Consider the following 27,803-nt stretch of genomic DNA (forward strand, 5'->3'; position numbering starts at 1 on the left):
ATGCAATACTACACTACAAAATACAGTTTCCACAATCGTTCTGAAAAAAACCCAACAAGAGAGAGTGTCATCCTTAAAAGGAAGGGAGCAGAGCGGACGACACCTCTATGAATTTGTTTGGCTATGTGTATGCATGTAGGTGGGATTAATACATGTTCCATACAATATTAATACATGTGTGTCAGCACATTTCCAGCAAAGCAAGGCTGTCTCTGTTATCTCAGTCCTTGAACAGGAAAGAATCTTCAAGGCTTCTTTAAGGCAGACATTTGTTCTTTGTGAGCCATAATCAGCAAAAACATTCATTGCGAGCAGCAGTTGATTAAAGCAAATATATAGGATTAATGCAACTACATAATAAACATCTTAATAATTATCTCATCAGAATTTCGGTTGACTTCCTGTTGATTTGGGTGACTTTTATATTCAAATCACATATTCTTTTGATCACTTTCTGTTAATTTTTTGGGGCATTTCCGGGTTACTTCCTGTTGATTTTTGGGTCACTTACTGTTGGCCGTGGGGCACTTACGGGTCACTTCCTGTTGATTTCAGTGTATTTCTGAATGACTTCCTGTGGATTTTGGTTCACTTTGAAGAGAAAAGGCACCGTCATCGCACACACCATATAATTGTTTGCATTAGTCTAACACATTCATCAAACTATTGTTTAAGCAGACTCCACTACATGCCCTTTGACACAGTAAAGTGAATCACCTTATCCGGGCTAATGAGGGGGAGATGAGAAAAATGGTACAGTTTCTTGTAGGCACCGTCTAACTGTTTGCATTACCCTAACACACGTAATATAATTAATCAGGAAATAGTATCATTTTCATATTTACGGTAGGACTGCACTACTAATATAAAATAAATAGCACACCATAGTTTAATGAGAAGAAATAGAAGAGATACACAATGCCGTCTTATCACAGAAGCCCAACGCGTGCGTCACGAACAAGATTGACGCATCAACTCTTGCAATCAGCTTTCCCAGCAAACTCCGAGGACAAAGCGCTTTGTCCTAAAACAAGTACAGCCAGCCCGGACAACAAAGTTGATAGCGGGCGTCCCATCCACGCACGAACCTAAGCCGCCCAAAACCGGCCACAGAGGGGAAGACCCAAAAGCAACGCCCAGACACACCTTCGACACGGCCCGCTTCACCAAAGACTTTAAAAAGACTGTACACTGAGATAACACAGATTTTTGCTGCTCGGAAACATGTAGCCTTGTTTTGGATCCAGAATTGTCCCTCCGTCGTCTGTTTTTGCTTTGTTTTTGACCATTGTCGACGAATAAATTGTCAACCTGCTTTCGGCAAGTCTTTTTTAAACTTTTGGAACATGGAGTCATGGAGTACAAAGGGTTAATTTCAGAGGTGGACGCGCGAAGTTCTGCCTTCCCGGTTGGCGAACGCGAGGCAGCATCGGCCGAGCGGTACTTGTTTTGGCTGTCGCTGTTTTCGTGCGTCTTGGCCGGGGGGGCGAATTTCAACAACTTTTATATTCAAATCAACACATATAATTTTGATAACTTTGTGTTCATTTTTTGGGGGGTGGGGGCATTTCTGGGTCACTCCCTTTTGAGTATTAAGTCATTGCTAGGAAATGTCTTGTTGATTATGGGGCACTGGTGGGCAGTGTTGTTAATAACGGCTTTAGAATGTAACGGTGTTACTAAAGGTGTTTGTTGGGTCTAAAACTCGTTCTTTAACTTAGTTATTTACCCAAGGCAAGCTGACAAAAGGCAGGGCACGAAGTGAGGCAGAGTCAGAGAGTTGACGTTTTTCAACCTGCAGGTTGGGAGAGCCAGGAGACAGAGTTCCGTGACCATTGCTGTCTCATCGAAGTCTCTCTCCGAGCTCCCCCGCGCTGCTAACTTTTATTGAGGGCTTGTTGCTGGGCAGAATATAGTTACAACACTGTTGTCCAACGTGGCAGTTTTGATCGGGCAAGTTCCTTATTCTAGTCATTGATTTAACAGTCACACTCTTGATTGAATTAACAGTCACACTCTTGAGCGGGCAAGATATCTTTGTTTTGAACACACATTTGCACTCAAAGTACTGTAGCTTGGTGGAAAAGTACTGAGACGTTGTGTGATGACTCAACATATGTGTGTGTATCTATTTATCAGCAGAATGTGAGCAATTGCCGGTAATAAAAATGTAAGCACATGATTATGGGCTAAAACTGTATTCTTCATATTAGCTTGGGAGTGCGTGTATAATAGTTGTGGGAGAGCAAACTGGCATAATATATTTGGCATACAAAAACAAGCTTATCTTACAGTGTTATTTTTTTTCCGTAGTTAGTAATCTAATTAATTACTTTTCTCATTTTGGCAACGCCGTTACCGTTACTGAGGCGGGAAAGGCGTGCGTTACTATGCGTTACTATGTTAGTTGAAGAACGCAAGAAAAGTCTGAGACAGACGGACTCACGGAGACGACAGAGTAGAGCAGGAGTGGGGAGGAGGCAAGGGAGTTTTAACGCCGTTGGAAACGTGATGCTAGATGGCTCCAATAATAACTGACTGTAGCCGATAGCCTACAAACTATGCCCACATGATGCTACGGTAGATATCACATACTATAGAACTACATGCAAATGACAGACACGGCGGCATTAGCAACATGTATAAAGAACTAGATGCGTTAGTAAACAGCCACCATCTTAAAGCAGTAGACTTTTCAGGAAGGCTCTGTTGTAGAGAACCTTCCTAGCGAACTAGCTAAGTAACTTTTTATCTAAAATGCTCCTAAATCGGCAAAATCTTGACTTAAATCTATCTTTAAATGATGAAACAGTTTTAAAACTTACACATGTCGAAAGTAGACAGAAGGGAACTAATGCAATAACGGGAGCAATTTTAACAACTTTAACGGTTGATTCACAACATTAAATGAATTCCACACATAGCAAAGGTTACTATCTAGTTATCGCAATATCAGCAATACCCTGGTGTCTAATTAAGTTTAAGGTAAAGAATTGGGCTAGGGCCAATTTTCCCAAAAACCCTATAAACTTCACATTGTGTAACCTGTTTTTTTATTTTTATTTTTTTGAGAAAAAAAAACATGAAAATTATCACCAGTCACTTTGCCAAGTAACTAATTACTCTTACATTCAGGTAACTGAGTTACTAACGCAATTACTTATTGGGAGAAGTAATTTGGAACTGTAATTAATCACTTTTTTAAAGTAAGATTAACAACACTGCTGGTGGATCACTTCCTATTGGTGGATCACTTCCTATTGATTAGGGGTCAATTTTTTATATTGTAATCAACATAGTTTTGATGGCTTCTTGTTGATTTTCTAGGCATTTCTGGGTCACTTCTTGTTGATTTTTGGGTCACTTTTATATTCAAATCTACTTCCTGTTGATTTAGCAGCACTTCTGGGTCACTTCCTGTTGATTTTGGGGAATTTATGGATGTCCTTTTGTTGATTTCGGCTAGGACGTAGATTTAGTCTCAATATTGGTAGGGACGATATTACCGTAATGCACATAATGTAAACAATGATCCAAATAAGGGACAGCTAGCTTGACTTTGTTGTTCCTTGTGGAGGCTGGCCTGACCGCAGTAGTGTTACGCTAACTCTGATGCAGGTCGGACTTTCAGTAGCGTGGTGTTTCCCCCACTGCCACAGCATTTACGTCTTTTTACATGACTTACAGTGGATGCTGCTGGCCGGGAAAAAAAAAAAAACGTTTGTTTGGGGGGGCGGGGGGTGAATAGACCGGCACATTCAGCAAGTGAAAAGGGATAAATGTAAGTCTGAACATAATGAAAAAAAAAAAAAATCCCTTAATAATGGTAGGGTCAGTTCTATTATTACAGCATATGGGTATACAATTTAAATTACCTATATAACTGAACTCTTTATATAATGCAAATGAGGTTGCTTAAAAGTTAAAAGTTGGTGGGGACAATTTGAGCACCCCGAAAAGTTGGTAGTGTTATGTCCCTACTGTCCCTATGCAAACCTACGCTTTTGGATTTCGGGTCCTGTAAGTGCCACAAGGTCAACAGGAAGTGACCAAAAGCCAACAGAAACTGCCTAAATATATAGGAAACGACCAGTGATTGTGCTAGCAACGATATGTCTTTCATATCCCGTTTATTTCTCGCAGGGTATTCTGGGAAGCCTGAAAAGTGGCAAGTCCGCCCTGGTGACCAAATACATCACCGGCAGCTACGTTGCGCTGGAGAAACCCGATGGTAAGACCCACTTGCAAAACGCCAACTGAGGACAAACAAAAATACATGAAGAACACAGAATTTATAATGAAAGATAAATAACGGTAAAGGATGCGAGGTATCGGCTGATGCCGATAATTTACCAATACCACGTTTTTTGAAAAAAACAAACAAACAAAAAAAAAACTTTTTTTTCCCCCTTTTGATACTAAATTACCAGATATTCACTAAACTGTAAAGTCATTGCTATCATGGTTAAGTTTGCGCTAGATGCCCAATCCGAGCTAAAAATGGTATAATGCCCCAATTTGTCTCCGTCAGGCGGCAGGTACAAAAAGGAGGTGCTCGTGGACGGACAGAGTTACCTGTTACTGATCCGAGAGGAAGCCGGGGCCCCCGACGAGCAGGTTTGTGAAGGCGTTGGCAACGAGCGTGAACGCACCCTTGTCTCACCCGGTCGTGTGCCCCCTGCAGTTCTGCGGCTGGGTGGACGCCGTCCTTCTGGTGTTCAGTCTGGAAAATGAAGAGAGTTTCCAGGAGCTTTACCGGCTGTACGGCCAGCTCAGCTCGCAGCGGGCCGACGTACCCGTCATCGTCGTCGGCACTCAAGGTGAGAATTTCTGTGTCACTTCCTGTTGTTTTTTGGGCACTTACAGGTTACTTACTATCTTGCTTACTTCACCTTTACTGTCGCAACGCCCGAACGATATTTTCTGCCACCTAAATCGGGCTAATGTCATTTCCCTTCCCGGCTTCGGAGAATGTAAACAAACCAAGAGGCATGACAGCTAGCCGTCATGCTAACCCGAACCGAGTGATGTTTCAAAGTCTTCGAAGCGGAAAATCACACATAACTAGCCCGGATCATTTCACATGACGACTGGGTTGTCGATTGTCTTCGCCGATCGGCAAACCGCTCGGCGGAGAGAAATTTACAGCTAGTTCCTCGCTACTACGGACAGGGGAGCTCGCCAGGGAAGCAGCTGGACAATTACCGCTGCCAATCAATGACAATGACATGCCAATCTATGATGGAACATAAGTGGTCCTTTATTTAAAGAAAGTTTGTACTGTTTACTTTGTAATCGCTGTATTCGCGGCTATTTTTAACTCAAAGTTGCAATTTCTGATTGGTCAGAAAATTTGACAGAACACCGAGCACATGAAGAGGGGAATAAGCCGAGTATACAAGTCGTGCTCTCCCGGCGGGGGGATGTGCGACGAGCCGCTGGTCGTCGGCCGAGGGGACAATGAGCATGTCAGCCACAAAATGCAAGCCACCTACATATTAAAATGATCCCAGTATTTGACATAATACAAAACACGATGTTTACTCACTTCCTCGTAAGTCCCATGGTCCCACTGTAGTAGGGCTTGTTTTGTCCAATATCCACCGGTGAATGGGAACCTTTTGAAACCCCAAAAAGGCGCACACACCTCTTCCTCCTATAGCAAGATTTTTCTGCAGCCGTTTGGCTGGCGTGATGCGAAAAATAAACGTATTAATCCGAAAAATCAGCTGAATACTTAGTCCTTCTCATCCAACAGTACGGCTGTATAGTGAAGAGGACTCCTTCCTCCGTACACGTCACAGCGCCCTATTTCGCAACTCGAGACTGTTGCCAGAAGTCACTCATTTTCATGGCGCCGGATTCAAAAAACGAAATAAATATAGCGATCGCTTCCACACACATCCAAGCGGTCCATTTCATTCAGGAGCATAAAATACTGCGTGTATTATGAACTAAACATGCTTTTTCGTGTCACAGGCACTTTAAATACAGTGGTATGAAAAAGTATTTGAGCCTTTTGGAATTTCTCACATTTCTGCATAAAATCATCATCAAATGTGAGCGGATCTCTGTCAAAATCACACAGATGAAAAAACAGTCTGCTTTAACTAAAGCCACTCAAACCTTTATAGGTTTTCATATTTTGATACACAAGAAAGCTGTTTGCGGGCTTTCTTGTGTACCATCTTCAGAAGAGGCTTCCTCCTGGGGTGAAAGCCATGCGCACCAATCTGATGTACAGTAGAATGCGGTGTATGGTCTGAGCACTAACGGGCTGACCCCCACCTCTTCAATCTCTGCAGCAATGCTGACAGCACTCCTGCCACGATCTTTCAAAGAAATTTAGACATTTAGGGATGTAGTTTCTAAGGGGTATACTCACTTTTGCTGCCAGGGGTTTAGATATTAATGGCTGTATTTTGAGTTATTTTGAGGGCAAAATAAATTATTATACAAGCTACACACAGACTACTTTTCATTGTGTCAAAGTGTCATTTTGTCAGTGTTGTCCCTTGAAAAGATTTACTTAAATATCTGCAGAAATGCGAGGGGTGTACTCACTTTTGTGATACACTGTAACACACACAACATGTTGGCAACATACAACCCCCTTCCACCCTTTCAAAGAGGAGGGATATTAGACTTTTTTTTCGGCCAGCAGCCACTGTAAGTAATGTAAAAAGATGTCAATGTTGTGGAGGTGGGGAACACACCACTAATTTTGCTACTGTGTGAATTTGCTAACCTGCAAAACCAGAGTAGGAAGCTGCTTAGAGAGAGAAGTGTCCTCCTGTATGTGTTTTCTATAGGGCTGTCAAACGATTAAAATTTTTAATCGAGTTAATTAAAGCTTCAAAAATAATTAATTAATAATTAAAATATGCCATATTTATCTGTAAATTATTCTTGGAATGGAAAGATATGAGACAAGACGGATATATACATTCAACATACGGTACATAAGTAGTGTATTTGTTTATTATAACAATAAATCAACAAGATGGCATTAACATTATTAATATTCTCTTAAAGATGGATATAATCCATGGATAGAAAGACTTGTAGTTCTTAAAAGGTAAATGTTAGTACAGGTTATAGAAATTTTATATTAAAACCCCTCTTAATGTTTTCGTTTTATTAAAATTTGTAAAATTTTCAATCAAAAAATAAACTAGTAGCTCGCCATTGTTGATGTAATAATTACACCATGCTCTCTCATGGTACTAACCCATAAAATCAGTTGGACCCAAGCGCCAGCAGAGGGCGCCAAACACCAAAAAACAAGTAACAAGCGGACGTTACACTGTGCTGTCATTTTAATCTTTTTGAGCGGGGCATGTGCGTTAACTGCGGCAAATTTAAACGTGATTAATTAAAAATATTAATTACCGCCCGTTAACGCGATCATTTTGACAGCCCTAGTTTTCTACTGTTAACTTTAATTGAACTGTGAGAAATGTAGTGAACCGAGGTTTACCCTCTTCGCCCCAGTTGTCAGTTTTATTTTATTTATGTCGTCTTAAAGCAGCCCAAAGTAGTTTTCATTTTTTGTTGAGTTTGGCTGTGATTGTGGTCAAAAGCAGTAGTGTAGTCAACAAAAAGTGTATATGCAGGTTATGCTGTAATATCATCCCTACCAATATTGAGACCAAACCTATTCCCTTGGTTTCGGGTCACTTCCGCTACATTAATAGGGTATTCCAGGGTCACTTCTTGTACATTTTGAATCAATTCCTGTTGATTTTAGGTCATTTACAGGTCAATTCCTGTTTATTGGTCACTTCCCGTTCGTTTTGGGCATTTCTTAGTCACATCCTGTTGATTTTGGGTCACTGAAGAAGACCCTTTCACACCCGTACCCCGGTAAATTCCTGTGTAAGGTGACACGGGATTTACATGCGTCATTGCTTTCACACATGGAGAGATATCCCGGGAATGACGTGGGTTGGACTCTTTCACAGACTTGTCCCGTGAAGCCCACTCGGCGCCCTCTGTGTGGGAAGGGCTGCTGGCTCGATTTAATAACCTGGACATTACGTCATTTCTGGTCGGCATCGGCTGTCACGTTCTGCTGGTCAGATTGTGTTTTGTTACAGAGCTGGTTGTAGGAGCAATCCCGACATCGTAACTGCAGCCAATGCAAGCTCATCAAGACTGTATTTAAACCCAGGCGATCCGAGAGAAGGGTGCCGAGATATTAACTTGCAGGGCGCCATTTGACACCTTGTACCCTCGAATTTTGTGCATTTGCAAGTTTGTTCGTCTGATACCCTTGTCTTGCAATCCCCTACGTTGTGCTGGTATTTGAGTGTATTTGTTTTGTTGTCTTATCGGCTCTTTGCCTACCGCTTGGATTAGTATTATTGATCCCCGTCGAGCTACAGTCACTGACCCGTTGTGTTATTCCCCCTATTCTGTAATCGTGTGTATTTTTGTTTGTATTTAATAAACCCTTGAACCAAGGGCGTAAGTTTGCATAGGGACGGCAGGGACAAACCACTTTTCCGGATGCTCAAATTGTTCCCACCAACTTTTAAGCAACCTTATTTGCATTATATAATGACTTCAGTTATCAGTCATTTAGATTGTCTTCCTATATGTTGTAAGGATAGAAATTACCCTACCATTATTAAGCGAATTACATTATGTTCAGACTTACATGTGCCAGTCCATTTTTTCCCCGCTTAGTTTGAGGGATATTAGTTTTTTTCCGCCAACAGCAGCCACTGTAAGTAATGTAAAAAGACGTCAGTGTTGTGGAGGTGGGGAACACGCCACTAATTTTGCTACTGGTACAGTGCCTCAAGCCAATTTTACTCATTTAGATTTCTTGAAATAAAAACAGCCAGCTGAAAATAAGCTTAAAAGACTTAAATTTTAATCAAAAAGTTTGTATATTTAATCTTAAAAAACCTGTTTGTCAGAAATGTTCTTAATTGAAGAACAGATATTGTTCAAAACATTATGTGAAAGCATTTTTTTCTTGATTTAGGTGAAAAATGACCAACTTTTAGATGTATGTATGAACAAATAGTACTGTATTGGCCCGAATATAAGACTTCTTTGCATTGAAATAAGACTGAAAAAGAGGGGGTCGTCTTATATTCGCAGTCTAGACATTATACCCATTCACGACGTTAGCTGGTGCCTGATATCATTGAAGCGATGTTCTATCATGACAGATCTCAGCTACTCTCAAGTTTAACCAGTTTGCATTATTTTATTTTATTGCAATGCTTTTCTTTATTCAGATTTGTTACAGTTACAGTTAGACTTCACTTTGATGGTTAATGCAGTTATTGCAATTTTGTTGTTTTATCACAATAGATTGGTTTATTTACATTTCAAAAACCAGAAGCCATTGTTTTACGAATGTGATTGCACTTTAGTTTGCATATTTAAATGTTCAGATGTTAAGATTTGAATGAGGCAAAATAACATTCTTTTCTCTCAAATATATTGTTATAATCATTTGTTTCGGATGTACTGTAATTATTTTCTGTAAAACAATTAATTTGGTGTTCAAAAAGTCTTTTTTCAAACTTGAGTCTTGAAAAAGAGGGGGTCGTCTTATAATTAGGGCCGTCTTATATTCGCGCCAATATGGTAATATTAGTAATATTTATTTAAACTAAGTTCAAGAATCTGATGCATTCATCTGTTAACTAGCCTTTAACACTCAAAACAAGATGGAGAAAATTATTTGGCTAGATTTAACAAAAATGATCAGATTAAGACGTTATACATTTGAAGTGTGAAAGTTAGAAATACGAGTAGTTACCAAGGGGCACTTTACATGGCGAGACGAAGACGCAATGACTGTGTTGCGGAGTGGCCTCGCGTTCGTATGGTGTCGGCGAAGACGGAAGGCAAAGACGCAAACCTTGGAATCCTGCCTCCAAAGTGGAAGAATTTGATTGCGAGGGCTTGCTCTGCATGCATATCAAAAGCTCCCGCGGCGCGGGACCACCCCGATAATGTCAGCACTCGTACACGTCACAATGGGCGTGCGCAGCGGTGCTACTAAACATTAAAAACGGCAAATATGGCGGAACGTCGGCTTTAATTTACTGTTTTTAATAATATTTGTTATTTAAATATGTTGAATGTTTCCAATTTTTGTGCCTTTTTGAACGAAAGAAAATGCCATTGCTTGGAGTGGGCGGGCATGTTGTCTTACCGGCTGAGGAGGTCAAAGTGCATCATTCGCTGTCGCCTTGTAAATCTGCACTGCCCCCTAGCGCCTGGCATGAATACTACATCGTTTTCATGTGGAATTGCGACATTGTTCGAATGGAGACGGAACCATATAAATGCAAACATGAAATTTTTCGTCTTCTCGTAGAGTCACCATGTAAACGGCCCCTAAGATCCTGCCATGCCTGGGTAAATCAAATTTTTAATCAACGACACTAATGTCTCCTCGTTTAGATAAGATCAGTAGCGGCAACCCCCGAGTGATCGACGACAAACGAGCCCGACAGTTGTGCATGGACGTACGTCACTCACTCTTCTACGAGACCTGCGCCACCTACGGCTTCAACGTCGATCGAGTCTTCTCGGAGGGTGAGTTGCTTCCCGGACGCCGAAAAAGGACGCGTCCCCATTTGTTCTCTTCTCGTATGCAGCCGCCCAGAAAATGGTGGCCCAAAAGAAGCAGACGGGTCTCCAGGCCTGCAAGTCGCTGCCCAACTCTCCGAGTCACTCCGGAGGCTCAACACCGGGATCGGCCTCCTTCCCGGGACAGGTTGGAAGACCCCACCGCGTTCCTCTTTTGTGGTTACCCAAAGTTCTCTGAAGGGTTAGGGCTCCCGTCAGCAGACATTACAAATCATGTGGCGTCCACTCGTGCTTCTGCTACGAATTTCAACGAGTTTGTTACTAGTAGACATCCAATTCATTAGCAGCTAATTTAGGCCACTTCCTGTTGAAATTGAGGCATTTCTAGGTCACTTACTATTAATTTCGGATCATTTCTAAGTCCTACGACCTTCCGATTAAAAGTAAGTCATCACTAGCCTAAATTTCTACTGATCACTGTGGTGAACTTTGGGTAACAAACCCTGGCGAATCGGGTGCCAGCGGCGTTTTTACATTCCACCTTCATGGTCATCCCATCACCCCGTCCGCGCCACCCGCCGACCTTTGCTCTCAGGTCAGCAACGGCGTGGGTGGCGGCTACGCCTGTTCCCTCCCCTCCACACCCGTGCTCAGTCACAGGGAGTTGAGGGTGGCGCATGGGGAGGGTGGCGCCCGTTCACTCAAGAGCGTCCCCCGGAGGCCCTCGCTCTTCAAGGTCAGTTCACACCCGCCGCCGTCCGTCACCGTCATTTCACGCCGTCGCACTCTGCTCGTCGTCATTACGCCCACTTTTCAGTACGGCGACAGTGCTCGAGCGGTCGCTTTTTCTTCCAGAACCGGGACCCGGATAGGAAGGGCGCTGATGCTAAAGGAGATAGTGGCGCTACACGGGCCGTTCCCATCAAACAGGTTGGTGCCAAGCAAATACTGAAATTCAACTCCGCTGTAGTATTTATAGAATATGTGTTGAGGTATTTAGTAAATGAAAAGAATTTGACAAAAAAAAAAAAGCAATGTTCATCATTCACAAAATCAAGGAACTAAATTTATTGGCAAGATCGTATAATTCCGCCAAAATTTGACGAAAACTGCCCCACATTTCCATTCAATTACAATGGCACATTCAACTCCCATTTTGAATTTTTGACAAAGAAAAAAATCTTCAATGATTGTCATTATTTTTGGAAAAACAAAACAAACCAACTTTGCCCTAAAATTAAGAGGAATGGACACAAGATGTACAGGAAATGACCTGGAAACGGCTGACAATCCACAGGAAGTGACCCAAAATCAACAGGAAGTGACTCTAAATGAACAGGAACTGACCTAGGGATGCCAAAAATCAATGGAAAGCTACCCAAAATGCAAAAGTGACACGGGATGTCCCAAAACAGGCAGTGACCAAAAATGAATAGGAAATGACTCATAAATGCCCTAAACTCTACAGGACGTGCCCCAAACCAACAGAAAGTGACTCAAAATCAACATGAAGTGACCTAAAACCAACAGAATATGACCTCGGAATGCCCTAAAATTAACAGGGAGTTGCCCAAAATGCAAAGGAAGTGACACAGGATGTTCCAAAATAAACAGGAAGTGACCCAAAATAAATAGGATTTGACCCAGATATGCCTCAAACTCAATAGGAAGAGCCCCAAACCAACAGAAAGTGAACTAAAATCAAGAAAAAGTGACCCCAGATCAACAGGAAGTAACCTAAAATCAACAGACAGTGACCTGGGAATGCCTCAAAATTTAATGGGAAGTTACCTAAAATGAAAAGGAAGTGACATTGTAAGTCTCAAAATAACAGGAAGTGACCCAAAATGAATACAAACTAACCCAGATATGCCCCAAATTCAACAGGACGTGCCCAAAACCAACACTAAGTGATCCAAAATCAACAGGATGTGACCCAGATATCCTCTAAACTCAACAGGATGTGCCCCAAACCAACAGAAAATGACTCAAAATCAACATGAAGTGACCTAAAACCAACAGAATATGACCTCGGACTGCCCAAAAATTAACAGGAAGTTGCCCAAAATGCAAAGGAAGTGACACGGGATGTCCCAAATAAACAGGAAGTGACCCAAAATGTAAAAGAAGATACCCAGATATGCCCCAAAATCAGCAGGAAGTGACCTAAACCAACAGAAAGTGACCTGGTAATGTCCCAAAATAACAGGAAGTGACCCAAAATGAATAGAAACTAACCCAGATGAGCCCCAAATTCAACAGGAAAAGCCCCAAACCAACAGGAAGTGACCCAAAATCAACAGGGAGTGACCCAAAATGAATAGGGAGTCACCCAGATATGCGTCAAAATCAAAGGGAAGTGACCTAAAATCAACAGAAAGTTATCTGGGAATGCCCCAAAATGAATAGGAAGTGAGCTAAAATGAAAAGGAAGTGACCCAAAATCAACAGGAAGTGACTTGGAAATGCCCTAAAATGACCTGCGAATACACTAAAAATCAGCAGGAAGTGACATGGGAACGTTCCGAAATGAACAGGAAGTGACAGGAAATGAAAAGAAAGTGATATTGGACTGCACAAAATTAACAGGAAATGACATGGGAATGCCCCAAAATGAACAGAAAGCGGCCCAAAATCAACAGGAAATGCCCCAAAAATCAATTTAGACAATTTGGGAAGGTTTTTCTGCAAAAAGAATAATTGACCCCAAATGGACATCTTGGCAAGCCCGACTTGAAAATCAATAGGAATCCATTTTTGTGGGAATTAAATGTGACATTGGAAATGAATGGAGCCATTGAAAATGTATTGAGAGGTTTTTGTCAAATTTTGGCAGAATCATACATTTTGCCAAACACTGGCTGATAACTTTTGTACAACTGTGATTTATTTTTATTTATTTATTTTTTGTGTAAAATATGTGAATCGGACAAAAACTAGCATTTTGAAAATTTGAAAAAAACGTTTTTTTTTTTGGTCCAAAAAAAAATCTCAAATATTTTCCTCAGAGCATCCTGTGGAAGAGAAGTGGCAGCTCGCTGAATAAGGAGTGGAAGAAGAAATATGTCACCCTGTCCAAAAATGGCACCCTCTGCTACCACTCCAGCTCCAGTGTAAGAAGCAGTCCGATTGGACGACTAGTGCCGTCAATGGCAGGCATTGAGTTAATAGCAGATGCTTTGACATAGGTTGAGAAATACGCTAGTTATAACTTCATTGTAATGTGAATGCATTGGCTATGATGGGAACGTTGCCTCGTACAGGGCAATTTTGGTAGGGGCGATGAATGTTCTTATGCTTCTGCTGTTCATTGAAATGTGTTTATCACTAGTGAACCTCCAATCCGTTTCAAGTGTGACGATTGACAGCGAATGACACTCCAAACCTCCCACTTCAAGCGGATTGGACGTCTAGCACCGTTAACGAATGAGTTCATCTAAATTTGAAGTAATTGGCGTGCCATTTCAGGACTACATGCAGAACGTGCACGGGAAGGAAATCGACCTGCTACGCGTGACGGTGAAGGTTCCCGGCAAGCGGCCCCCGAGGGCCGTGGCGCCCGCGGGCCCCTCGCCGGTGCCCCCCGCCTCCTCCGGGGTCAATGGGCTCGCCAAGGAGATGCCGAGCTCTGATGGCTCCAGCACAGGTACCTTTATTTCACGACATAGTTAAACGTCTTAGCCTCATAATTACTTCGCTGTAAATAATACAACTTCCTCTTAGTCATCCTAACTCAAGTTTACAAGAACTTCTAGAACACTGTTCTTGGAGTATACGTGCAAGTACGTGCACTTGTAGTGCAAGTCTGCTCACTTGTAGTACAGGTCCGCCAGTGACGTGCGGTGAGGTTCATTGTTGGTGAGGCACTGACTCCTTTAGTGTCAGATTTCCAAATATATAAACCAAAAAGGGTAGCTTATTCAATTGGCTACTGGTTATTTCATATCTCATCAGCATTCTTCACAAAACACGCACACACGGTACATATTATCGATACGTAAAAGTAAGAAAATAACATGCATTTGCTGTACACCCTCAATGTGTTGGCCGTCGCAATTCTATAATTCATGCAACATAAATGAGAGTAAAGAGTGGTGTACAAAACCACAGAATTCAATTCTGACCTTTAGTGAAAAATTCAGTTGTTTTTAAAACTTGTAATTCTGATACTTTAATCAATTTATTACAGATTGCTAAACAAAAAGTGTGAAAAGAAAAACAAAGAATATTTTATTTAAGGCCAAAATTTAGTTTTTAAATATTCTATTGTATTTTTCTTAGTCTAAGTTCTTTTTTTATTTTTTTTAATTTAATTTTTTTTAATTTTTTTTTTTATATAAGATTGAAATGAAAACTGTTTGTGGTCTTGCGCCTGTCCTTCACCACAAAAACCGCCGTTACTTTGGAAGAGCATAGGTTTGGTCTCAACATTCGTAGGGACGATATAACAGCATAACCTGCATGTAGGTACACTTTTTGCTGGGGACGGGACATTAATAAGACCAAACAGATTGGATGAAGGGGGCAAAGGGCCACATTTCTCATGTATATGAACCTAATTAATTAATAGGCAAAATGATCAATGCAAAATAAATCCTTATCTACTGATAATAACTTTTACGTGCATTGGTTCAGATGATACACTGTTCGATTCAAACCTTTGTTTTAAAAAAATACTAAAGAAACATTTAGAAAACTTCCTGAATAAATGTCTGGTTTTTATTAGCATAAACATAATGAAAATAATTCACTTAATAATGGTAGGGTCAATTCTATCCTTACAACATATGGAACTATTGAAAGATCTAAATTCTCTATATAACTGAACATTATATCATGCAAAAAAGGTAAGGTTGCTTAAACGTTGGTGGGGACAATTTTAGCATCCTGAAAAGTTGGTAGTGTTATGTCCCTACCGTCCCTATGCAAACCCATGCCCTTTTTGTAAAAGTCCTCCTTAATTTCCTTTACTTTAAAAAAATCTCTCTGCCTTAATGGAGAGGATTGCTTCAATTAGATCGCTGTGTTCTATTTGACAAGCCAGAACACACAGTGGATGTGTCCAAATGTCTAGCTGACCTTTCATCTTTCTCAGCAAAACCATGTAATCGTTCTACATATAAGCCACGTTTAGAAGAGCTTACACGCTCATCATTACCACGAAATGTTAACTCCTGATTAGCTAGGATGCAGGCTGCATTAATGAGGTCTTTCAAACTCTTTCGGTTGTCCTTTACCTTAGCATTCTGGATGCTACCGTTGAGCTTCCGCTGTTCGTCAAAGCCAAATCGATCCTTGAGCTTCCAAAAGTTTTTAAAGCAATCATGCTTTGAATGTAAGTGGTCGAGCTCTCGTTTTTGCTGAGGCTTCGTGGTAGTTTTTTAATGTCACAATGTCTCGTGTTAGTCCAGACATTGGCACAAGTTGAGAAGAAAAGGCAGGGAAAGCAGCAAAGCCGATTTTTCGAAGGACAGCCACATAGCCAGTCTTTTCGGGTGCACCAGTCCGTTTGAAAAGTGCGAGTTATCTTCTGTCCCGTAGTTTGAAGCAAACCTTTTAGCTCCGGTGTTGTTAATCGCGTCCACTTTTGACGGAAAGTCCAGTTTCACGTACGCCCCCTTTCAGTGCGGCAGAGTACTATCTGCCGCAACCTGTGCATTTTCACTGCGGTTTTATTTCCCATCAGCAAAACTAAATATGTCACTAACAAAAATTAAACTTTAAGGGTTAAAGACATTAGCCAGACTGTGGAAAATCAGGTCAAATAAACGTATCTGGAAACATTATAATGGCGACATGCAGATGTACGGCAACCAGCACGCTCCAATTCCATGTATCAACCCAGTTTGTTATGGAATGCGCAATCAGAGGTGAGGCTTTACTCGTTGCTGCTGCACTTCTCGTTTCATTTCGTTATTTGAACAGGAAATGGGCAAATTCAGCGATTTTGACTATAAAAAATGTTTGAAATGAGTCATACATAAAGTGCAATTGACAAATATTAATATAAATTTGATGCTATAATTATTTTTTTGTCATGATGACAGGTGAGGCTCTGCCTCACCTGCCTCCCCTGACCGCACGTCACTGAGGTCCGCGCACTTGTAGTACAGATCTACACACTTGTAGTACAGATCCGCGCACTTGTAATACAGGTGCACACAAGTAAGCACACTTGGAGTGCAAGTACGCGCAAGACTGCGCACTTGTAGTACAGGTCCGAGCAAGTACGCACACTTGGAGTGAAACTGAATGCACGTACGCGCACTTGTCATGCAAGTCTGCGCGCTTGTAGTGCAAGTTTGTGCACTGGTTGTACAGGTGCGCGCAGGTCTGCGCACTTGCAGGGCAAATATGTGCACTTGTAGTACAGGTCCGCGTACTTGTAGTGCAGGTTCGCGCACTTGTAGTGCACGTCCGAGCAAGTACGCACACTTGGAATGCAACTGCATGCAAGGTCACGCACTTGTAATGCAAATCTGCGCACTTGTAGTACAGGTGCGCAGGTCCTCACACTTGTAGTACAGGTCCGCGCAAGTATGCACACATGGAGTACAAGTGCGCGCAAGTACAGGTCCGCGTATTGTAGTGAAGGTTCGCGCACTTGTAGTGCACGTCCGAGCAAGTACGCACACTTGGAATGCAACTGCATGCAAGGTCGCACACTTGTAATGCAAGCCTGTGCGCTTGTAGTGCAAGTTTGTGCACTTGTAGTACAGGTGCGCGCAGGTCTGCGCACTTGCAGTGCAAATATGTGCACTTGGAGTACAGGCCTGCGTACTTGTAGTGCAGGTTTGCGCACTTTTAGTGCACGTCCGAGCAAGTACGCACACTTGGAATGCAACTGCATGCAAGGTCGCGCACTTGTAATGCAAGCCTGCGCGCTTGTAGTGCTAGTTTGTGCACTTGTAGTACAGGTGCGCGCAAGTCTGCGCACTTGCAGTGCAAATCTGCGCACTTGTAGTACAGGTGCACAGGTCCGCGCACTTGTAGTAAAGGTCCGCGCAAGTATGCACACTTGGAGTGCAAGTGCGCGCAAGTACGCGCAAGTACGCGCACTTGTAGTGCAAGTTTGCGCGCTTGTAGTGCAAGTTTGTGCACTGGTAGTACAGTCGCGCGCAAGTCTGCGCACTTGCAGTGCAAATATGTGCACTTATAGTACAGGTCCGCGCAATTGTAGTACAGGTCCGCGCAAGTATGCACACATGGACTGCAAGTGCGCGCAAGTACGTGCACTTGTAGTGCAAGCTTGTGCACTGGTAGTAACAGAGGCGCGCAAGTCAGCGCACTTGTAGTACAGGTACGCGCACTTGTAGCACAGCTCCACGCAAGTACGCGCACTTGTAGCGCAATTCTGCACGCTTGTAGTGCAAGTTTGTGCACTTGTAGTACAAGTTTGTGCACTTGTAGTACAAGTGCGCGCAAGTCTGCGCACTTGCAGTGCAAATCTGCGCGCTTGTAGTACAGGTGCGTGCACCTGTAGTACAGGTCCGCGCACTTATAGTACTGGTCCGCGCACTTATAGTACAGGTCTGCGCAAGTATGCTCACTTGGAGTGCAAGTGCACGGAAGTACGCGCATTTGTAGTGTAGTTTGTGCACTGGTAGTACAGGTGCGCGCATGTTTGCGCACTTGCAGTGCAAATATGTGCTCTTGTAGTACAGGTGCGCACACTTGTAGTACAGGTCCACGCACTTGTATTACAGATGTGCGCAGTTGTAGTACAGGTCCACGCACTTGTATTACAGATGTGCGCAGTTGTAGTACAGGTCCGCGCACTTGTAGTACAGGTCCGCACAACTATGAACACTTGGAGTGCAGGTGCGCGCAAGTACGCGCACTTGTAGTGAAAGTCTGCGCGCTTTTAGTGCAAGTTTGTGCACTGGTAGTACAGGTGCGCGCAAGTTTGCGCACTTGCAGCGTAAATCTGCGCACTTGTAGTACAGGTACGCGCAAGTACACACACTTGCAGTATAGGTCCGCGCACTTATAGTACACATCCATGCAAGTATGCACACTGGTAGTACAGGTGCGCGCAAGTCTGCGCACTTGCAGTGCAAATATGTGCACTTGAAGTACAGGTGCGTACACTTGTAGTACAGATCCGCGCACTTGTAGTACAGATGCGCACACTTGTAGTACAGGTCCGCGCACTTGTAGTACAGGTCCGTGCAAGTATGCACACTTGGAGTGCAGGTGCACGCAAGTACGCGCACTTGTAGTGCAAGTCTGCGCGCTTGTAGCGCAAGTTTGTACACTGGTAGTACAGGTGCGCGCAAGTCTGTGCACTTGTAGTACAGGCACGCGGAAGTATGCATACTTGTAGTACAGGTCCGCGCACTTGTAGTACAGTGCCTTGCAAAAGTATTCGGCCCCCTTGAATCTTGCAACCTTTCGCCACATTTCAGGCTTCAAACATAAAGATATGAAATTTAATTTTTTTGTCAAGAATCAACAACAAGTGGGACACAATCGTGAAGTGGAACAACATTTATTGGATAATTTAAACTTTTTTAACAAATAAAAAACTGAAAAGTGGGGCGTGTAATATTATTCGGCCCCTTTACTTTCAGTGCAGCAAACTCACTCCAGAAGTTCAGTGAGGATCTCTGAATGATCCAATGTTGTCCTAAATGACCGATGATGATAAATAGAATCCACCTGTGTGTAATCAAGTCTCCGTATAAATGCACCTGCTCTGTGATAGCCTCAGGGTTCTGTTTAAAGTGCAGAGAGCATTATGAAAATCAAGGAACACACCAGGCAGGTCCGAGATACTGTTGTGGAGAAGTTTAAAGCCGGATTTGGATACAAAAAGATTTCCCAAGCTTTAAACATCTCAAGGAGCACTGTGCAAGCCATCATATTGAAATGGAAGGAGCATCAGACCACGGCAAATCTACCAAGACCCAGCCGTCCTTCCAAACTTTCTTCTCAAACAAGGAGAAAACTGATCAGAGATGCAGCCAAGAGGCCCATGATCACGCTGGATGAACTGCAGAGATCTACAGCTGAGGTGGGAGAGTCTGTCCATAGGACAACAATCAGTCGTACACTGCACAAATCTGGCCTTTATGGAAGAGTGGCAAGAAGAAAGCCATTTCTCAAAGATATCCATAAAAAGTCTCGTTTAAAGTTTGCCACAAGCCACCTGGGAGACACACCAAACATGTGGAAGAAGGTGCTCTGGTCAGATGAAACCAAAATTGAACTTTTTGGCCACAATGCAAAACGATATGTTTGGTGTAAAAGCAACACAGCTCATCACCCTGAACACACCATCCCAACTGTCAAACATGGTGGTGGCAGCATCATGGTTTGGGCCTGCTTTTCTTCAGCAGGGACAGGGAAGATGGTTAAAATTGATGGGAAGATGGATGCAGCCAAATACAGGAACATTCTGGAAGAAAACCTGTTGGTGTCTGCACAAGACCTGAGACTGGGACGGAGATTTATCTTCCAACAGGACAATGATCCAAAACATAAAGCCAAATCTACAATGGAATGGTTCAAAAATAAACGTATCCAGGTGTTAGAATGGCCAAGTCAAAGTCCAGACCTGAATCCAATCGAGAATCTGTGGAAAGAGCTGAAGACTGCTGTTCACAAACACTCTCCATCCAACCTCACTGAGCTCGAGCTGTTTTGCAAGGAAGAATGGGCAAGAATGTCAGTCTCTCGATGTGCAAAACTGATAGAAACATACCCCAAGCGACTTGCAGCTGTAATTGGAGCAAAAGGTGGCGCTACAAAGTATTAACGCAAGGGGGCCGAATAATATTGCACGCCCCTTTTCAGTTTTTTATTTGTTAAAAAAGTTTAAATTATCCAATAAATTTTGTTCCACTTCACGATTGTGTCCCACTTGTTGTTGATTCTTGACAAAAAATTAAAATTTTATATCTTTATGTTTGAAGCCTGAAATGTGGCGAAAGGTTGCAAGGTTCAAGGGGGCCGAATACTTTTGCAAGGCACTGTACAGGTCCGCGCAAGTATGCACACTTGAAGTGCAAGTCTGCGCACTTGGAGTGCAAGTTTGTGCACTGGTAGTACAGGTGTGCGCAAGTTTCCGCACTTGCAACGCAAATCTGTGCACATGTAGTACAGGTCCGTGCACTTTTAGTATAGGTCCACGCAAGTAGGCACACTTCAAGTGCAAGTGCACTCGAGTACGCGCACTTGTAGTGCAAGTCTGTGCACTTGTAGTGCAAGTCTGCGCACTTGTAGTACAGATACGGGACTCCGGTTTCCTCCCACATCTCAAAAACATGCGTGGTAGGCTGATTGAACACTCTAAATTGTCCATTGGTATGAGCATGTGCGTGAATGGTTGTTTTTCTCATTGTGCTCTGTGATTAGCTGGCAACCCATTCAGGGTGTATCCTGCCTACTGCCCATAGTTAGCTCGGATAGACTCCAGCACCTCCGTGACCCTCGTGAGGATAAGCAGCATGTAAAATGAATGAATGAATGCATATGTATATACAGTATATAAACACCTACTACAAATTGGAAAATCCTAAATCTAAAAAAAAAAAAAAAAAATTAAACTTTTTTTTTTTTATTTGTAGCACATGTAATTAGGTTGTTGTTGCCATCGTTGTCGTTATTGTTGTGGCCATAGCTGTCATTTCATTGTTATAGTTTTGCCACCATTCCTCAGATATCATTGAGTCCAGATTTTATACTTATTAACAAATAGATTGAGTAAGATAGAATGTAGGTGCTAATAGTGACAGTTAAAATAAATTGTTATATATATCTATATAGATGAAAACTAGTATGCAAACAAGTTTATATGTCTACACATTCAATATAGCTTGGAGTACAGGGCTGGCAAGCGGAAGCTCTGATGCTGGAGGCTAACCCCTCGGCGCGGGCTTCCAAAACTTCTTTTAATGCACGGTAGCAATGGGTGGTCCTGTTGCCTGGGGGTTGCTACCCTCTGGCAGCAGGTCCCCAAATAACATTGGATAATGAATAATACACATCTTAAGAAAAACGGTTGTCATCATGAGCACCAGTAAAGCTGTTGCATAGACTTCATAATGTAATGATGGCTCAGATCGGTCATGCACTGCGCCTCGCATTCAAGTAGAAGGCCGCCCACATGAAGAGGAGCTATTCACAAACACACGCAGTGATCTCACGCCGGATTTCTGTTGAAAAAGTACGAAAACTGTACCGCATATAAACAGGAAGGATTGCCTCAGGAGTGATTTGTTCAAGGATTCATGGTAATTATTATAATTATCGTACCATGCATGCATTTTGAAACGTTGTAAAAAATAAATGGGAGAAATTAGCCGCTACTGCATTGGCATTATATATTTTTTTATGCTTTTAACCAAGAATAGAGACTGTTTTACGTCCATATCTATGAAGAATTTGGGGATTTAAGCATTTATTTACAAGAATTTTCACCAGAAAAGCTATGTTTACATCAGGCAGCCGCTAGCTACATTCACTAACAGACTAGCACTGTACTTCGACATACAGTGGGGCAAATAAGTATTTAGTCAACCACTAATTCTGCAAGTTCTCCCACTTCAAGATATTGGAGAGGCCTGTAATTGTCAACATGGGTAAACCTCAACCATGAGAGACAGAATTTGGGGGGAAAAAAAAAACAGAAAATCACGTTGTTTGATTTTTAAAGAATTTATTTGCAAAACATGGTGGAAAATAACTATTTGGTCAATACCAAAAGTTCAACTCAATACTTTGTTATGTACCCTTTGTTGGCAATAACGGAGGCCAAACGTTTTCTGTAACTCTTCACAAGCTTTTCACACACTGTTGCTGTTATTTTGGCCCATTCATCCATGCAGATCTCCTTTAGCGCAGTGATGTTTTGGGGCTGTCGTTGGCCAACAAGGACTTTCAACTCCCTCCACAGATTTTCTATGGGGTTGAGATCTGAAGACTGGCTAGGCCACTGCAGGACCTTGAACTGCTTCTTACAAAGCCACTCCTTTGTTGCCTTGGCTGTGTGTTTGGGTTTTAATTGTCATGCTGAAAGACCCAGCCACGTCTCATCTTCAATACCCTTGCTGATGGAAAGAGATTTTCACCCAAAATCTCTCGATACGTGGCCCCATTCATTCTTTCCTTTACACAGATCAGTCGTCCTGGTACCTTTGCAGAGAAACAGCCCCAAAGCATGATGTTTCCACCCCCATGCTTCACAGTTGGTATGCTGTTCTTTGGATGCAATTCCGTATTCTTTCTCCTCCAAACAGGAGAACCTGTGTTTCTACCAAAAAGTTCTATTTTGGTTTCATCTGACCGTAACACATTCTCCCAGTCCTCTTCGGGACCATCCAAATGCTCTCTAGCGAACCGCAGACAGGCCTGGACGTGTACTTTCTTCAGCAGGGGGACACATCTGGCAGTGCAGGATTTGAGTCCCTGGCGGCGCATTGTGTTACTGATAGTAGCCTTTGTTACTGTGGTCCGTGTGGTTCTGGGATTTTTGCTCACCGTTCTTGTTATCATTTTGACACCACGGGGTGAGATCTTGCATGGAGCCCCAGATCGAGGGAGATTATCAGTGGTCTTGTATGTCTTCCATTTTCTAATAATTGCTCCCACAGTTGATTTCTTTACACCAAGCGTTTTACCTATTGCAGATTCAGTCTTTCCAGCCTGGTGCAGGTCTACAATTTTGTCTCTGGTGTCCTTCGACAACTCTTTGGTCTTGGCCATAGTGGAGTTTGGAGTGTGACTGACTGAAGTTGTGGACAGGTCTTTTATACCGATAATGAGTTAAAACAGGTGGCATTAATAGAGGTAATGAGTGGATCCTCGTTAGACCTCGTTAGAAGAAGTTAGACCTCTTTGACAGCCAGAAATCTTGCTTGTTTGTAGGTGACCAAATATTTATTTTCCACTCTAATTTGGAAATAAATTTTTAAAAATCAAACAATGTGATTTTCAGTTTTTTTTTCTCCGCATTCTGTCTCTCATGGTTGAGGTTTAACCATGTTGACAATTACAGGCCTCTTTAATCTTTTCAAGTAGGAGAACTTGCACAATTGGTGGTTGACTAAATATTTATTTGCCCCACTGTATTTACGTAAAATAAAGTCTAACCCTTTTTTTTTTTTTTTTTGCTTTTAACCAAGAATCGAAACCGTTTTAAGTCCATATCTATAAAGAATTTTGGGATTTAAGCATTTATTCACAAGAATTTTCACCGGAAAAGCTCTGTTTACGCCAAGCGGCCGCTAGCTACATTCACTAACAGACTAGCATTGTACTTCAACATCTTTACCTTAAATAACTGCATGGTTTTTTTGCTTTTAACCAAGAATTGAGAATTCAGAATTCAGGGATTTAAGCATTAATTCACAAGAATTTTCAATGAAAAAAGCTCTTTGTCTGTGATCTCACTCGGTCAGTTTTGATGGCCAATGCAGGCCCCCTATTTATCGGCCCCGTGCCCCGTCCTGTATGATCAATATATGGGGACAGCGGTGATGGTGGTGGTAGTGATGTCAGTAGTGATAGTGATGATGCAATGATGATGACGATATTGGGAAGTGTTTGAAATTTTAAGGTGTGAATTATGGGTGGGACTCAAAAAAGTGGTGCATCTTCCCACTCCTTTTCAAGCTACATATGTATGTATTTATTATTATTTTCTTAAATTCATGATTGCTGTTATTGTTTCCCCCCCTTTCTTATTGTTGTATTTCTTTATTACTGCTCAAAATAAATCAGTCAATCTAAAATATAAAAAGTTTGAAGGCATGAGTGTGTGCGTGAATGGTTGTATGTCTCATTGTGCCCTGCGAGTGGCTGGGTATACCCCGCCTACTGTCCGCAGTTAGCTGGGACAGGCTCCAGCCTCTCCGCGACCCAGGTGAGGAAAAGCAGTAGAGAAAATGAATGAATGAGTGAATTTTATATATTTATAACTTGCTTTGATTTTTTTTAATTAGAGATTTTCTCATTTTTATCCGTATTTTTCCAATTTAATTTTCCATATTGAGTATTTTTGTTAAATGTAAATTCAGGCATCAAGGAGTTAACCGTTAGCCATTTTTGTTTTGTTTTGTTTTTTTTTTTCCCAAAAATTCAGGTAGAATAGCTTGACTAGTAATCCTATTTTGTGGATAAAGGTATGAATTTCCTCTTTTTGTGTTTTTGTCAGTTCCCCAGTTGTGTCCTTCCACCCTGTCTGTGCTGGACGACCGCTCCACCACTGTCGGGGAACGAGGACTTCAACGCTGCCCCTCGTCCCTGTCCACAAAAGCACAAAGCGTCGGTATGTACTCAACCAAAAAGAGGAAAAAAGTTTGAAAAGGCTTCAAACACATTCTGTATTACCCCCCCCCCCCATAAAAAGATTTTGCGTTGGGCAATAACATAAACACATAAATAATTTTAAATAAAATGAATGACCGTATTAATTAATTTTTATACAGAAAGTAATTACAGTAGATCTGAAACAAATGATTATAACTAGGGTTGTTCCGATCATGTTTTTTTGCTCCCGATCTGATCGTTTTAGTTTGAGTATCTGCCAATCTCGATATTTCCCGATCCGATTGCTTTTTTTTTGTGCTCCCGATTCAATTCCAATCATTCCCGATAATTTTTCCCGATCATATACATTTTGGCAATGCATTAAGAAAAAAATAAAACTCGGACGAATATATACATTCAACATACAGTACATAAGTACTGTATGTGTTTATTATGACAATAAATCCTCAAGATGGCATTTACATTATTAACATTTTTTCTGTGAGAGGGATCCACGGATAGAAAAACTTGTAATTCTTAAAGGATAAATGTGACCTTGTATATTGTGACTAAATATTGCCATCTATTGTATTTGTTGAGCTTTCAGTAAATGATACTGTTGCCATTTAACTTCTGCCCAAATGCATGATGGGAAGTGCAACCATGACTGTGCGTAGTGGTACCACTTGATATGTCTTCTCTGCGTTGGGAAATAAAATAGGGTGTTAAGAAAAAGATCAACTACTACCTTTCTTTCCCACATTGCTTCCCACGATATTTCTAATTGTTGAGAGAGGGATTGTAAGGCTTTAGCCAATTAAAAAAAAGCTTCAAAGGCTGCCAAAATTTTCTCTACTCATTTAACATTGCCTTTTAACTCTATGTATACGTAAAACAGTGCCATTATAGATTTAACGCGACAATGCGTGAGTGGGTAGTGCAGCGCATGCATTAATTGCGTTAAATATTTAAAAGTTAAAATTACCACCGTTAAAGTGATAAATTTGATAGCCCTAGTTCAAGCCAAAACTAAAGACTCTGGATGAGTGTAAGACATTTTGTCTGTAACGTTAAATACAATTAGAAAATGATTTAATTAAAAAAAAATATATATATCTAAAAAAGGCATGTCCGATATTTTTTTGCCGATTCCGATAATTTGAAAATGACGTGATCGGACCCGATCGATGCCGATCGATCGGGACATCTCTAATTATAACAATACATTTGAGAGAAAATTATGTTATTTTGACTCATTTAATCTTAATATCTGAACATTTATTTATGTAAACTAAAGTGCAATCACATTCGTAAATGAAGGGTTTCTGGTTTTTGAAATGTAAATAAACCAATCTATTGTGATAAAATAACAAAATTGCAATAACTGCATTAACCATCAAAGTGAAGTCTGACTGTGACTGTAGTCTTGAAACAAATCTGAATAAAGAAAAACATTGCAATAAAATAATGCAAACTGGTTAAACTTGAGAGTAGCTGAGATCTGTCATGACAGAACATTGCGTCAATGATATCTGGCGCCATCTAGCGTCGTGAATGGGTATAACATCTTGACCGCGAATATAAGACGACCCCCACTTTTTCAGTCTTATTTCAACACAAAAAACACCGTCTTATATTCAGGCCAATACGGTAATTGAAGTATCAATTTTGGAATTAAAAAAAAAAAAAAAAAAAAGAATAAATAAAAAGAATGCAAAAAGTCATGAGTAATAAAATTGGTAAATAATTCTAAATAAAATAATACTTAAATATTTTTTACAAATTAGTGAATTTAAGGTATTTTACGTAGCCCCTTAAGGGACATTATTTTAATTTTACATATTTTTGTAGTCATTATTTATGTATTTTATTATCATAATTTCATTTATTTAGTGTATCTAATGCATTTCTATTATATAGATTTATATAATGTATTTTTAAAATATTCATAATTATATATATATATATATATATATTTTTTTTTTAATGTATATATTTGTTTGAATTTTTTTGTTTCCAAGCATAAATTACACAGACATATACACACACACACACACACACATATATATATATATATATATATATATATATATATATATATATATATATATATATATATATATATATATAAATATATAATATTTAATTGCAGTATCAGAAATTACAGGCAGTTCATAGCTCCATGCGCTGGGAGGCACTAAAATGCCAGGTAGAATTAGAGCCAAGAAGATGCTTAGTAGATAATCCTTGTGTTTACTCTATTGTTGTTTTATTTGTCACCAAAATGTATTATATCGTAGCACATGGTGATATGAGTTAAATTTGGAATACCTTTTTTCCCCTGACAACAGATGCCCTCGAAGGGACGTCGGGACCTTTTTCCGGAAAAGACGCCGGCCAATCATCTCCCATGAGCGACCGCAAGAAGAACAAAAGGAAGAAGAGCATGAATCAGAAAGGAGACGCCGCCGCCACAGCCGTCGCCGTCGGGCAAGCGGAAGGTCATTTTAAAGCTTTGATTTTTTTTTTCTTTTTCAAGCTTCCCATGATTCGGCTAAGCTTAGCATTTCTGCATCAACCTTCTTCTAAGCGCTTTGATGGCTTTTCATCGTGCGATGACATATTTACACAGTACGAGTGGAATTAATGAAGGTTTTTTTTTTGTTTTTTTGTAGCAGTTACTACTCAAGTGCTAAAATCCATAAGTCGCAAAATGAACAGGAAGTCACCCAAAATCAACAGGAAGTGACCTGGAAATACCCTAAATTCATCAGGAGTGACCTGAAATGGACAAGAATTGATCCAAGAATGACCCCAAATCAACAGGAAGTGTCCTGGAAATGCCCGGATATTGACAGGAAGTGACTTAAATGCCCCAAAAGAAACAGTAGGTTCCCCCAAATGCCCCAAAATAAACAGGAAGTGACTTTTAAATGCCCCAAAATGAACAGGAAATGAACCAAACCCAACAGGAACAGGAAGTGACA

At 41.2% G+C, this 27,803-nt stretch overlaps 1 protein-coding gene and 1 long non-coding RNA gene across 6 annotated transcripts in view; one reads left to right on the forward strand and one right to left on the reverse strand.

Annotated features, from left to right (window-relative positions):
- LOC130906628 (uncharacterized) lies at nucleotides 1–27,676 on the reverse strand. Its single transcript, XR_009061349.1, has 3 exons — nucleotides 27,148–27,676; nucleotides 4,576–4,723; nucleotides 1–4,256 (listed from the first exon to the last, which is right to left on the reverse strand). It is a non-coding gene; the product is annotated as an uncharacterized LOC130906628 (long non-coding RNA).
- Nucleotides 1–27,803, forward strand: part of LOC130906606 (arf-GAP with GTPase, ANK repeat and PH domain-containing protein 1-like) — a 69,692-nt gene that overhangs the window by 23,008 nt on the left and 18,881 nt on the right. For 4 of the 5 annotated variants that reach the window (XM_057821128.1, XM_057821119.1, XM_057821098.1 and 1 more), the window contains exons 3-13: nucleotides 4,144–4,231; nucleotides 4,532–4,617; nucleotides 4,685–4,820; nucleotides 10,435–10,569; nucleotides 10,632–10,750; nucleotides 11,159–11,299; nucleotides 11,419–11,493; nucleotides 13,572–13,676; nucleotides 14,032–14,209; nucleotides 24,722–24,835; nucleotides 27,168–27,317. In XM_057821128.1, the coding sequence (XP_057677111.1) occupies nucleotides 4,144–4,231; nucleotides 4,532–4,617; nucleotides 4,685–4,820; nucleotides 10,435–10,569; nucleotides 10,632–10,750; nucleotides 11,159–11,299; nucleotides 11,419–11,493; nucleotides 13,572–13,676; nucleotides 14,032–14,209; nucleotides 24,722–24,835; nucleotides 27,168–27,317 (1,327 nt within the window). The remainder of the gene's footprint in view (nucleotides 1–4,143; nucleotides 4,232–4,531; nucleotides 4,618–4,684; nucleotides 4,821–10,434; nucleotides 10,570–10,631; nucleotides 10,751–11,158; nucleotides 11,300–11,418; nucleotides 11,494–13,571; nucleotides 13,677–14,031; nucleotides 14,210–24,721; nucleotides 24,836–27,167; nucleotides 27,318–27,803) is intronic. The other variant, XM_057821112.1, reaches the window with a different exon arrangement.

The sequence above is a fragment of the Corythoichthys intestinalis genome, chromosome 2, assembly GCF_030265065.1.
Source record: "Corythoichthys intestinalis isolate RoL2023-P3 chromosome 2, ASM3026506v1, whole genome shotgun sequence".
In the NCBI taxonomy this organism is placed as follows: domain Eukaryota; kingdom Metazoa; phylum Chordata; class Actinopteri; order Syngnathiformes; family Syngnathidae; genus Corythoichthys; species Corythoichthys intestinalis.